At 34.7% G+C, this 13,184-nt stretch overlaps 1 protein-coding gene across 7 annotated transcripts in view; it reads left to right on the top strand.

The window, feature by feature from the left end:
* Window positions 1–13,184, top strand: part of KLHL32 (kelch like family member 32) — a 123,854-nt gene that overhangs the window by 27,175 nt on the left and 83,495 nt on the right. For 5 of the 7 annotated variants that reach the window (XR_014317274.1, XM_082757763.1, XM_082757767.1 and 2 more), the window contains exons 3-4: window positions 1,117–1,205; window positions 4,078–4,258. The exons of 1 other annotated variant lie outside the window; for it this stretch is intronic. Coding sequence is in view for 5 of the 6 variants with exons in the window: in XM_082757763.1 (XP_082613889.1) it covers window positions 1,183–1,205; window positions 4,078–4,258 (204 nt within the window). In the remaining variant the exon portion in view is untranslated. The remainder of the gene's footprint in view (window positions 1–1,116; window positions 1,206–4,077; window positions 4,259–13,184) is intronic. One more of the 7 variants, XM_082757766.1, reaches the window with a different exon arrangement.

Consider the following 13,184-nt stretch of genomic DNA (forward strand, 5'->3'; position numbering starts at 1 on the left):
ATAAGTAAAGAACTGGATTATTTGTACTTTGTTTGATTAGTAATACTCCCTAAATGTGTTTGTGGTGTTTCAGTATTGATTTCAGTAGACACCTCTGATAGCACCTGGAATAGGGCATCGTTGTAACTGGAAAGCGGATAAAGTTTGTATTAGAGATGACTGATTTTACAGACCACACATAGCAACTGGGAGAGATGAAAAAGTCACATTATTCAGGTACTGGGAGATGAGTGTGGTATCTGTAATGGTTTGACAACTTGGGGGACTAATTCTCTGTTACAACATCCTTTACCCTGTCTGTTGTAGCAACTTTCAGTAGTCATTAAGCAGCACACATTAGTTGATATAGTCATTTTAATATTTTTTCCTTTTGGAATAATACAGAATTTATTAAATCTTTTCATACTGTCCATCCATGCTTTACTGCTTGTATTTGCCAGGTTTGCTTTTATTCAGGTTGATGGTGGTACCTGATCAAAGCACTAATTAGTCGATCAAGAGTTATCATTATGGGGAAGTGGAAGCTGCCTTTTGGAGTATACACAGTATACTTCTTCCCCCAGTTGTGTCTTTAGGAAAAATTAATATAGTCAAAGCATTAGCTTAGCTGAATGGCAGAGCCACTTACAAAGTGGCCACTACATTTTATTACTGTTAGTTAGCCACTACAAAGGACTGTGAGATAGTGCTGTGAGATTTTCATAGCTGTTTAATATTTAGGGAAGTAAGCAAATAGCAGTAGGTGCTTCTGGCCTACTCTAAAAATTGTTTTGTTGGGAAGTCACTTCTCTCCCCCCTCATCTGCCCTGTTATGGTAATACTTATAATACTTGATTCTGAGTTTGCAGAAAGGACACATGCCTCAAAGGCAGCAGGTGCAGGAAGTTCAGGTAGTAGGGTGTGATTTCCTAGAAAAGACTAGAGGAAAGGCCGCTTTCAGGCTATAATCAGTCTAGCCAAAAAAAAATCACGTGCACCTAGTCCACATGATGTTCTTTCTGCAATAAATTTGAAAAAAAGTTGCTTTGGAATTGCATCTCCTAAAAGTATTGATCTTTCAGGCTGAGGCTGTGTATGCTTCGAATTTTAATGTGCCTCTCCTTTCTCTCTCTCTAGCTGGAATGCTTGCGGCTTTCTCTACAGGATTATAAGCTTTGATATTCAGAAGAGCAAAACTGAAAAATGCCATCTGAGAGGTGCCTGAGGTATAGTACTTGGTAGAGTGTAGGAAGTTGTTCACATTTAGTGTGATGTTTAGCAAAGCATTAATTAGCAGATAGTAAAATGTGAAATTAATGTTTTTGTTCATTAGTCATTATTTAATACATATCAATGTTATAATCTGCAAGAGATTGCTGGAGGCAAATGGCAACTAGAAAGCAAAGAGAAACATGCTGGGGATTGGTTTGGGTCTCAGTCTCTTCATACGTTATCTTGTTTATGGTCTTGTCTATACTTGGAGTTTTTGATTGTGGAAGCAACTGCTGATTGACGTTTATGTAGCTGTTAGTGCCTGTTGATTTTTGATGTTTTTACTGTTCACATATTCAGGACATTATTCTTCCAGTTCTTTGAAGCCATTTCAAGCATTCTCTCCAAATTCATCTTTCAGCCTTCCAGAATCTCACATTCTGTCTCTTTCCCTCTTATAGAGTCTTAGTCACTCATATTTACTTACAAATTTATCCTTTTTCATTTATTTATTTGTATTACCCATAGTCTCATCAGAGACTTGATATTTATGATTTAAGTAATTTCTGGGAGCATTTTCAGGAAAAAACATTCAATAGAACGTATTCATCTAGTTGCTTTTCTGCAGAACCTTGCACTAGTCTGACATGCTGGTAGGTTCAACTGCTGCTCTGTTCTGCAGAGTAGTTAACATTTTTGAGCTTATCTGGGATATGAGAGGTCTGCTTGATATTATTAGGGTATTGTACTGTTACACTTGTTACCTTTTCCCTGGTGTGTCTCTGGAGCAGCAGAGAATCAGGAAATCCTTGCATTTTGTAGCTGTTGAGTACTGACAGCATCAATACAATGTAGCCATGTAACATTTAGTGAATTGCTGCATTTTCACTTATAAAGTCCAGTTAAATTACCTTGCATTTGTATATATTCTTTGTACATTATTAACAGAAGGGGTACAGGCAATTGATTTTTAACTTCAGTCATTCAAATGGAAAAAAGATTAAGTTTGATCTGAATTTAAAATCATGCAGGTATGCTCATATACATAATTTCCACACACAATTTACCCTTATACCTTGTGTTTTCAAACTGTTTTCTACTGAGTGAAATAATTCTTATCTACAAAATGAGATGCATTAACTTCCAGATGAATGTGAGAAAAGTAAGAGGAATGAAAAAACAAATCAAAACATTGAGAGAGAGAATAATTTATAAAAAGAAGTATGGAGAAACCACCTGTAGATATAATTAGGTCATAATATTTGCACAGTTAGTCTTCCAATTTCATTATATCCTCAATTCCCTTAGGAAGAAAAAGTTCTTCTAGTTAATACGAAGGGGAAAACCTGGTTGTGTAGACTATATTCTGCAGTTCTGTGAGAATCAGTAACAAAACTGATAGCTTACCATTGATTAAAGATTCTTTATTGTTTGCTGATGAAGGCTGTAGAAAGAATAGAGTTTTATTATTTTTTTGTTTGTTTGTTTGTTTATACAGCAAGTTGAACTGGTAGCATTGCTTGCCAAAAACAATGCATCTGTTTGATTCAATCACTCTGCTATAAAAGTTGCAGAAAGGAAAAATTGTTAGAAATATTTACATTTTATTTTAGTGAGTTAGATTTGTTGACAATTATCCATTAGAATTTCGTTGGAGTTCTACAAATGGAAGAATTCAGGACAAAGTTTCATTTGAATGAGTTATTTTGAAATGTAGGCTATATCCATATGTGAAACCTAAACAATTAGAGAAGGTACTGAAATTCAGATACAGGCTGTTCTCCTGTATGTGTAATGTGTAAATTCATTTTAGCCATCCTTCTTCCAGAAATAACACCTTAGCTTTTGTCTCTTTTCAAAGATTAGATTAGAGCAAACAACGTGCAAGGCAGGTCTTCATTAGTTTGCAGAAGCCCAAAGGATAGGAGTGGGATATATTATACAGAGTGAGTGTTGATGGGAATGAAGAATATAGCAGCCACACAGTTGCTGCCATAGCTTGCATATGTAGTTAACTGCATGATTTTAGTGGAAGGATGGGAGCTTATTTATCTTGTAATCAAATTGCTTTTTTTATACCTTCCCTTTGATTTATTCATGAATGATTCTCTGTAAACTTATCTTCCAGAAAGACCTAGATGCTCAGGCAATATGAGTTGTTAAATGTCTCACAGATTTCAGATGAACCACATTGTTTTGTCCCAAAAAGACTTTGCAGATTTTTTTTAGTTTGTTTCTATTTGTATTTATTTATGACTATGTTTGCACACAAAAATGCATCTGCAGTTATATTCCTTCTCCTCTTGTCTGATTTCTAAGGAAGCTGAAAACAGACAATCCTAGGCTGGATGACAGAAGTCCTGCATTCATGCAAGGAGATATTTGGAGGTGGTGGAAGGCCTGAGTGTAAAATAAATGCAAATGACCTTAAATCATCTGAAAACTTTCAGTAATCCAGTATCAGGCTTAAACAGGCCACCTGAGGCCAAGAGTCTTCATTCTTTTGAGTAGGGCTGGTTACACAGATGCATGCTCCTTTCCACTAATGCATTAATTTGAGGCACTCAAGAGTTGTTTTTCTGTCACTCTGTTGACCTAGGGCTTTATTCTTCTCATCTAGCTCTACAATGATTTTGAGTTAATTCTGTGAGTCCAGCTGACATCCAGAAGCAAATGAAAATGAGAATGATTGAGATTTTTGAATCTGAGTATATAATCAGGTTTCATAATACTGTTATACTGAGCTTTTCTTGTGATGGATGTCCTGTGAAAAGATTTTGCATGATATGGTTCATGACTTTCCAAGAAAAAATTGTTCTATATTGCTGATAGAATCTACTTGTTTCCTACATTAGTTGATAAAATCTTTTCCCTTTTTCCTCTCAGCGTTCAGGAAATGCTGACAGGTCAGAGGCTTTGTCAGTCAAGCTCCCATAATGATGCTGTCCTGGCAGCCCTGAATCAGCAACGAAGTGATGGCATACTTTGTGATATCACCCTTATTGCTGAAGAGCAGAAATTCCATGCGCATAAGGCAGTCCTGGCAGCCTGTAGTGACTACTTCCGAGTAAGTCCAAAGATTATTATCATTTTTTTATTATTTTCTTACAGTAATATTGAAAATTACTCCAAGTGTAGAAGGGAGAAAGGTTATCCACACTATACTGAATAAACTGTAAATTTGAGCCTGGAGGAAAATTCAGTATTAATTTATATCTTGTAGAGTATACAACTTTAAATATCCACATACCTACAATAGGAAAGAAATGCAAATAGAAATATCGAGGACATAATTAAGTTCTTTTTAACATTATTAAATATTTAGTCTTTTTTTTTCCCCATGATGAAGGTGTTTTTTTTGTTTGTTTGTTTGTTTTTTTAAGAACTTGGGCATTTAGAGAAAGGAAATTGAAATCTTAATAAATATAATTTAAGTCAGCTTGAGAGTGAATTGTTATAGGAAAGTAAACGGTTATTCTCAAAGAGGACTGGTAATTCTATTCTTCTCTCAGAGCCCATAGTAATGTTTTGAGTGTAATAAAGCTTGTTTTCAGAAGCAAATGTTCCTGACATGTAAAGGTTAAAATACTTTTTGTGAAACCTGACTAAATCAGGTACTCAGCATGGAAAACTGAACCCACACGATAAAGGTGGAGTAGTTGAACAATTGAGATTTCTAATAGAAAAAGCATTTTTTTTGTAAGAGGCAAAGCTACCAACCTTCATTATAGTATATCTGTTCAGAATGTTGGACTGTCTGTTGCTCTTCAGTTGGCTGGTGTTTTTTTAAAGTGTGAGTCATTCTGTTGTTATTCAGAGACTAAAGCTGAAATTAATTTAAAGGTCTGTTTTCTGTAACAAACCAAGTTTATTTAATATTTTGCTTATGCTGTAATTGTGTTGCTACAAGCACCATTATGGTGACCTTTTTGTTCTGTTAGAATAGTAATACAGTGCATAGCAACTTTTCTGTATCCCTTATTACTTGAGCATAATTTTCAATTCTTTTGGAGTTGTCTCTTTTTTGGTCAGAATTGAGTAAATTATTCTATGTATTTAAGAAAGAGATATTACCTTGATGTTACTTTTATCGTGATGACTTTGAGCTAATTGATTGCTCATTTCTTGAGCTTGTCTTCATGCTTCTGTGTTCTGCTCCTGCAGACTTTATGCTGCGGTGGCTGTTAATATTGCTTTGTCGTGGTGCCCTGCCTGCTGTCACACATTGCTTAGCACTGTTTTTTTTTTTTTTTTTTTTTTTTTCCCTTTGCCCCTTCCCTTTACCTCTGTGCACAGATAAAGAGGGATTTGGGAGCTCTCTAGCTCCAGTGAGTATACCTGATGATGGTAGATATACTGCAGGACTGCTTTTCTGGCTTGGCTGAAATATTTTAGTAAGTGTGCCACACGGTTCCTTGAGACCTGTGAACATGCATTCCTTCCAGAGCTCTTTGTATTCAGTGCATAGAAACATCATAGAGTGGGTAGCTGTACCATGTTCAAGTGTTATGGTAGGAACAGCTTCTACCTTAGTCACTTATTTATTGACCTTAAGATTTGGGATACAGTGACTCAGCTTGTCACTTCCAATTGAGTTACTTGCTATTTGCTGAATGGTTACTGCAAATTACAATCTTAATGCCCCTTGGTAAAGAAAAAAAGCTTTACAGTAGATCAAGTTAATAATTGCTATATAAATCTCTTCTACTAAAAATACTAAATGATTTATGCAGCATTTGGTAACTTGGTCTGTCCCCAAACTGTTATGTTTTGGTAGGACCTATTCTTCAAACTTCAAGTATCAGCTATAAATATGAAACCCTTGCTTACTGAGATCAGTCAAACGATTTCTATTATTAATGGACAAAAAGCTTTGTTTAAAAAAAAAAAAAAAAGTGAGAAATAAAATTTGATTTATTAGATTTATTCTGTAGAAAAATGGTGAAAAAGTGACTAGAATTGGGAATATAGTATGTAATCATTTAAAAAAAAAAAAAACACACAAGGGTTGATGAAAAAGTAATAGTTTTTAAATTTAAATTTAAACTGGGATTATAAATGTTTTTATATCTAGGGGAATTTTGCCTGATTTGAGCTACCCAAGTATTCGTATTCTAAGATTTAGGAGAATGATAGCAATTTTCATTCAGAGTCAAGGAAGACAAATAGATATCTCCAGAGGATGGTAAAGGAGGATAGAAGACTTGTTTAGGATGAGATGAATCACCATATGGAAGTGCCAGATTTCTCTCCACTGGTCATAAAGACTAGACTTCAGTGCTTCATATTTAGCTGTTAAAATTACATAAGGTGAGTTCTACCCTTAGCTTTCCTGGATTTTCTTGGAGGACTTGTTGGAAGAACCTCATGGTCTTTCTAACTGTGCAGAAGTCATTGACAAGATAAGTTTACCTTTCACTAATTTTTGAGAGATTTTTTTTTATGTAAGCACAGAACTGCAGGGGATAGGATGCTGAGAACATCAGATGTTGGAGTAACCATGAATAAAATCAAGATGAAAACACTATACATCAATGTGACACACAGAACTTGCCTTTCATAGCTTCAGGTTACTGTAGCTCACAGATTTGATTAATACACCAGCCTACCTCCAGCTCTATCTGGTGTGGCTGTTGTCCAGTTTTTCTGATGGTATAAATTCCCAAGAAGCATGCCCAATTGTACTCAAGGCTCTGTCAGCATGAATATTTATTTTTGTTTTATTTTTTGCCACTTCTCTAAAAACAGCTCGTACAAGAGTCTGGATATTTGCTTCTTACAGATCCTACATACAGTTTTCTACATGTTCTGTGTCTATTTTGATTTAAATGGAGCTACTGCTGAGATTGTACTTTCTTGATGAGAATAACAAATCAGCCGAGCAGCATGTTTCTTTTCAAATTGCCATTTATTTTCTTGTTTTACTGCAACAGAAACTTTTACACTTTAAAAGGATGACTCTGTGTCCTGTTACAAGTGGATGAGGGAGTTGGAGTATGTAAAAGAGTGGTGAATTTCAGACATTAGTTGTTATTATCAATTTTTGTTTGGGGTTACAGCCTGGGATAAATTCTTCATTTGCTTTTCTAAGACAACACAGGTACCTGAACTTCATCAGATACTGAGCTTTGACCAGCTCCAGAGGTAACAGACTGCCTTCCTGGCTTACAGTTGGTATAGTTTTGTTTCAGCTGTACTGAAACATGAGTATTTAAATTAGAAATTAGAATAGTTCAGTAGGAAGGGACTTACAAGGGTTATTGAGTCCAACTGCCTGTTGTAAGTATAACACCTGATTTGCGAGTTTGTATCATTTAGATACAAAAATACTCCATGTGTATGACTTTTTTTTTTTTTTTTTTTTTTTTTTTTTTTTTTTTTTTCTCCATAGACAAAATACAGAGTTAAGTTGAGATTTTTAGCACTTGAGGACTAGGATTTTCAATTTCCTTTCTTTACACCATCTACTGGAGGACCTCTTCTTCTTTCAAAATGAGCTAGGGTACACAGGAGTCAGCTTCTTACCCTTATAGACTCATGTAAATAATAGGAAATAAATGTATTTTTATGAATTTTTTTCTTAAGTAACAAACAGCATTATAGGCAAAGTTTTCTGTATGATATACTGCAATTTGCTGTTTGTCTCAGTCTATTGCAGTGAGACAAGAAGGTTTACTTAGTGAGTATACATAAATTGTGATAGCTCTAGCAAGCTAAGTGATTTCCAATTAAAAGATTTTTTTTTTTTATTTTTTCCCCTCTGGGAGCAAAATGAAATGTTACTGCATGACTTCATTAGTAGGCATTTACAGTGTTGGCAGGTGATTATGTAACACCAAGCTTTTCTTGTACAAAATGCATTGGTTTTCCAGTCAGAACAACTCCTTTCTCCTTCCTTATTTTTCATTTGAGTGGTTTATAGTCATAGGATTAGATTATTTTTTTTCTCAGATGTACATTTTCCATGTTACCTGGATTGACAGGATTATATCAATTAACTAGAATAGATTTTAAAATGTCGGCAATATCCCATTTTTTTTGCCCACAATGAGCACATTTTCTTCTTAAAAGAATCTTTCTTTGAAATTCACCTAATAGATACTAATTTTGTTTACAGTCTTCATACTTCTAACTGTCACAGTTGATTTTTAAACATTTTATTTTCAGAATTTTTCCTGTTCTCTTTCCTCCCTGTCAACAGAGTATATATCCTCCTGTGTACACAGCAGTGCTGATTGTTCTTATTTTGTAATATATTCCATCATTTCCTCATAAGGTTAAAGAACTGGTTTTTGTAAACAAGTTCTTGAGGTATGAAAGATTGTATGAAGCAAATAGTTTCCAAGGTCTTGTTATATAAGTCATAAAGACGAAAAGGCTCTCCCTAACAGATTTTAGGGGTAGCTGTAAGGACCTCTAGTTCTAACATGCTATTATGACCTGGAATGATTGCTTATTTAGAAATCCTTCTCCCAGATAATCTTAAAAAATGTTAGCTCTTTGCATTTGGACCAAATAAATTCTATTGTTCTAGTAACATCTATTCTCTGCTGAGACTTTGTTCTAAAAGAGGCTGTTACCCTTGCTATAAGCTTTCTGAGTAGGTTGGGAAACATTTCTTATGTCTAAACTTTTCTTGGGATCAGTTTAGTTTCATTTTCTCAGTTGGAAATTACAGTGTGTTTGAGAAATTAAAGTATTTCATCTGTTTTAATTGCCTAACATGACTTTGGTAGATCTCAGCCACATAGATTCACTGTGGCATCTAAATTTGTTTCTAAATTATTTTTTTCAATTTTCCAATATTGCCTTTTATGTTGCACGTTATGCTTGTTAGAAGTTTTATAGGAAATATCTTTCTTTTAAAAAAAAGAAAATCAGTTTCTTCATTGTCAGCAATGCCATTTTTTGTACCTTGTTAACAACTTCATTTTAGTAGCCTGAAATGCAGTATTGGCTAGTTGAATTCTTGTCAGTGTAGGCATTCATCTAATAAAAGGTTGGATTTAAGCAGTAGAACCTCTACATTTGACTGTTCTGAACAGCTTTATGCTGTTGGTAAATGCTGTAAAATGCTGCTGGTTGCTTATCTTTGTCAGGAGTTAATCTCCCTAAATTAACCTGTATTCAAACTTAGATATCTAAAACCTGGCTGAGTCCCAATCCACTCTTACTGGATGACCTAGTGTGCAAGTGACCGATGAATTAAACAGCTTCTCTGATTAACAAGTAAAGCCTCAAAACAAGGAGGTACCTTTAACAGCATTGGGTGAGAACGAATAATGGCTCACTGTCAGATTGTTGGCTGTTTTATTTAGGAGTAGCTGTTTGTGATGTCTGGAGAAAAAGAGTACGAATGGGCTAAACTTAATGTGTCCCTGTGAATTCTCCACCTGTGCTTAGCTTGGGCATTCCCAGAGCAGGGTGTGATTTCTGTCTATTCAGTAACCCTAAATAAGTGTCTCATCCAAGCTTTTATCCTGTTTCCCATTGAGGTTGTGCAAGAAATGTTGTCCACTGTGTGCTCTGACAAGTGACCACTTCATTAGTGTGAAGAAAACACTTATTTTTTTTCTTCTGAAACCAATTTCTACCAGTTTCATTTCATTTTCTCTGGTTCTTCTGTTGATAAAGACAACAAACTGTCATTTCCTAGGTGTTCTTCTCATGGCACTCAATCATCATCTCTCTTTCAGATTGGAGGCTTCTAACTTTCTCAGATATTACTCAAATGGAAGCTGTTTCATATTCTTGATCATTCTTTGGATCTTTTCTAGTATATCCTTTGTGAGATTTGTGTGCAATGTTGGGCAAAACATAGACTTCTACCTGGGCACAGGGTTGTTTTCTGTTTTCTTCTTTCTCAACTAAAAAAAGTCTAAGAGTTTTGATTGCTTTTTAAAACTTTTTTTTTTTTTCTTTTTTTTTTTTACCATTGCACTTAAGTGACACCTTCAAGAAAGTCTCATACTGTAAGGCTTCTCTTTTTGAGATGTGATAGTCAGGTGGGATAGCATCACTTCCAAATTTAAGATGTTTTTTCTCACGTGCATCACTCTACAATGAATTTTAGCCCTATCACTCATCTCATGGAATACTTTCACACTTTATCACATTTTATTGTGCCCTTACTAACTGGTATAGCTTTGTCTCAATGGATGCTGTAGCTGTACTGGTCTCACCCTTTTCCAGATTGTCTCTTGATATGTTAAATATGCAAGAATGACGTGCTCCACTGGAATCATCACTCCCTTGTAAAAACTGGCCAGCTCTTTTCATATATATATGTATACATATATACATATATATATATATATATATATATATATATATATATATTTATATATATATATATTTTTATATATATATATATATTTTTTTTTCCCCCCATCTTCAGGCACTCATTTATCCAGGCAAAAACCTCTCTTTTTCTTTCCTCTGTTGCATAGCTCAGTTTAAATGCCTTTGAAGAACTTTGGATTCACAAAAACGATTTTAACACTTTGTAGAAAAGTAATGGTTAGAGCCCAGCATAACATTCTCTTCATCAGCTGTTTGTGATGTCTGGAGAAAAAGAGTACGAATGGGCTAAACTTAATGTGTCCCTGTGAATTCTCCACCTGTGCTTAGCTTGGGCATTCCCAGATCAGGGTATTGCTTTTACATGTATAAAATTTATACAATTTTGCACATGTATGTATGTGTGTGCAAAACTCAAAATCTAGTAAACCATTTACCATTTCAGCTGTGTAGAGCATTCTCAGCTATGGATGAAATAAGAATCCAAGATTTATAGAGTACCAGCTATAAAAGCAAACAACAACTGTACATAAGCCCATTTGAAAGCAATATTACTAGATACTTAGATAACTTATAAAATGTCTGTGTTTTTAGAAGCTCTCATACCCGGTACCTGACTTTCCAGAATCTGATTTCAACACAAAAGGAGTAGATATAAAGCATGTGGAATCTTTGGGGATAATTAAATTGACATCATTAGGGTTTTGGAGGGGTTTTGTTTGTCAGAGATGAAGGAAAAGTCAAAGGTTAAATGAGAACAGCCAAATGTAGGCTATTAAAAATAAAATGAAGAGATGAGTTTATAGAGGCATTTGTTCCAGAAGAAATAGCTGATCGAGGCAGAGCTCAGCTGATGATGAAAGCTACTGTGAGAAATGACTGTAATATTAGCAAAAACTTGGTTAGTCAAGACATTCTTCTTCTATTTAGCAAGTAGGGGATACTTAATTGCTGTTGTAGGTTTTCTCAGTAAAAGGATATGGAAAACCAAAGAAAAAATTGGTCGTTGAGCTGGCTTTCTTCTTTGGGTTTTCTATCAAATAGTTTAATAAAGATATCAGTGGGTATTAGTTGTGGTACTTTAGCAAAGTTACTCTGTGATCATAATGGAAAATAGTTTTATAGTCATAATGGAAAAACAGAATTTTTTGAAAAATATAAACTGTATCTAGTTCAACCCTTTATAAAATGGGCTGGATATGAAAGTATCTGGTACAAACCTTCATAAAATGGACCATTTCAAGTTGCAGCATTAAGCTTCTCACATAACAAGCATGCTTTTGCAGTTAAGCTGCAGAATAGGAGAAAATTGTTGCAGTTTACTATTGGTTGGTACATTTGGATTTTAGTGTGTAATGACATTTACGTCACATAATGACTAACTTCTTAAGAAGCTAATTGTAATAACTAAGATTATGTTATTCCAATTCTGCTAAATGAAACTTTGCCGTACAACTCTTTAATTATGGCTTACATACTGTGAGGTGAGAAACTTCTTGTCTTGCTATGTTGAGTTTGCTTTTAAAAGCAGCCCCTCTTAAATGTGCTGACACTTTCTCTCTCTTTTTATTTTTATTTTTATTTTTATATTTTTTTCCCCTCAAAAATATCAAGCAGGTTTGCCTCCTGGAATGAAATGTGTTGTGGTAAAGTGCTAGCTCAAGAGCTGACTTTTATTCCAGTTTTATTTTGAGCTTGGTTTTGATATCACTTGCTAAAATCATCATAGGAACAATAGGCTTATGCATTCACTGGGAAGCATTACACCAATTTAAGCCAAAATTTGCAAATGTGACTCATACTTTTCTGTGCTTGACTAGAGATGCTGTAAAAAAAAAAAAAAAAAAGCTGTTTTTAGTTATGCTGTTCCCTTTATATTCCAGAAGGCAGGCCTATTTAAGGGTGACTATTGTTAGGACAGGCTGTACATTACTGCAGATTTCTGCAGTGCATTGCATGGCACGGTCCTTGCAATTCAGTTTTCTTTCTTCTGCCACAATGAAAGTAATTTTGGCATCCAGGATCTCCTATAGTGACTCATTTCTTTTGCAATAGTGAAACTAAGGGTACTGTAGTTGTGGTAGTACACTTTTATATTATTATTATTCTGACGAGGGATTGCACATAATTGTAGAATTAATTTGTTTCTACAATTTAGGCTACTTTTGAACATAGGCCTTTTTAGTGATGAACTCACTAGCAACTCATCAGGAATAGTAAGTTATGATCTGTCCTTTTAACTTCTATCTCAAATTATGCTCGTGCATTTAAACAGAAATTTGGAGAATACATGTTACGCTGATTATTAAAAGTATGATCATCAAAGTGCGTACTATGAGATAGATTCAACCACAAATTTAACTTGTTAGCAACAAAATGCTTCTACTGTTTATTTTGACTGTGAGTAAAGACCCCGTGCCTTGTTACAATTAAAAAAATTACTTTGTTCTTGCTGGGTGGCTCCCAACAAACATGCACAAATCTCATCCGTAGCTCCTTTAAACAGCAGTGCAGTTCTTTACTTCCATTTTTATTACTTGTTTCCAAAGATACTAGGAAAGCGTTATCTCTGTATTAACAATGCAATGCAACAAGTGCACAAAATAAATGATTTATTTGGTATGCTCTTAGGTGTAGTGTATCAGTGTATCAGTCTGACACTGATGTACTGAAAGAAATGGCAAAAATGCAAA

This window comes from Aythya marila (genome assembly GCF_965140915.1).
Source record: "Aythya marila genome assembly, chromosome: 3".
Lineage (NCBI taxonomy): Eukaryota > Metazoa > Chordata > Aves > Anseriformes > Anatidae > Aythya > Aythya marila.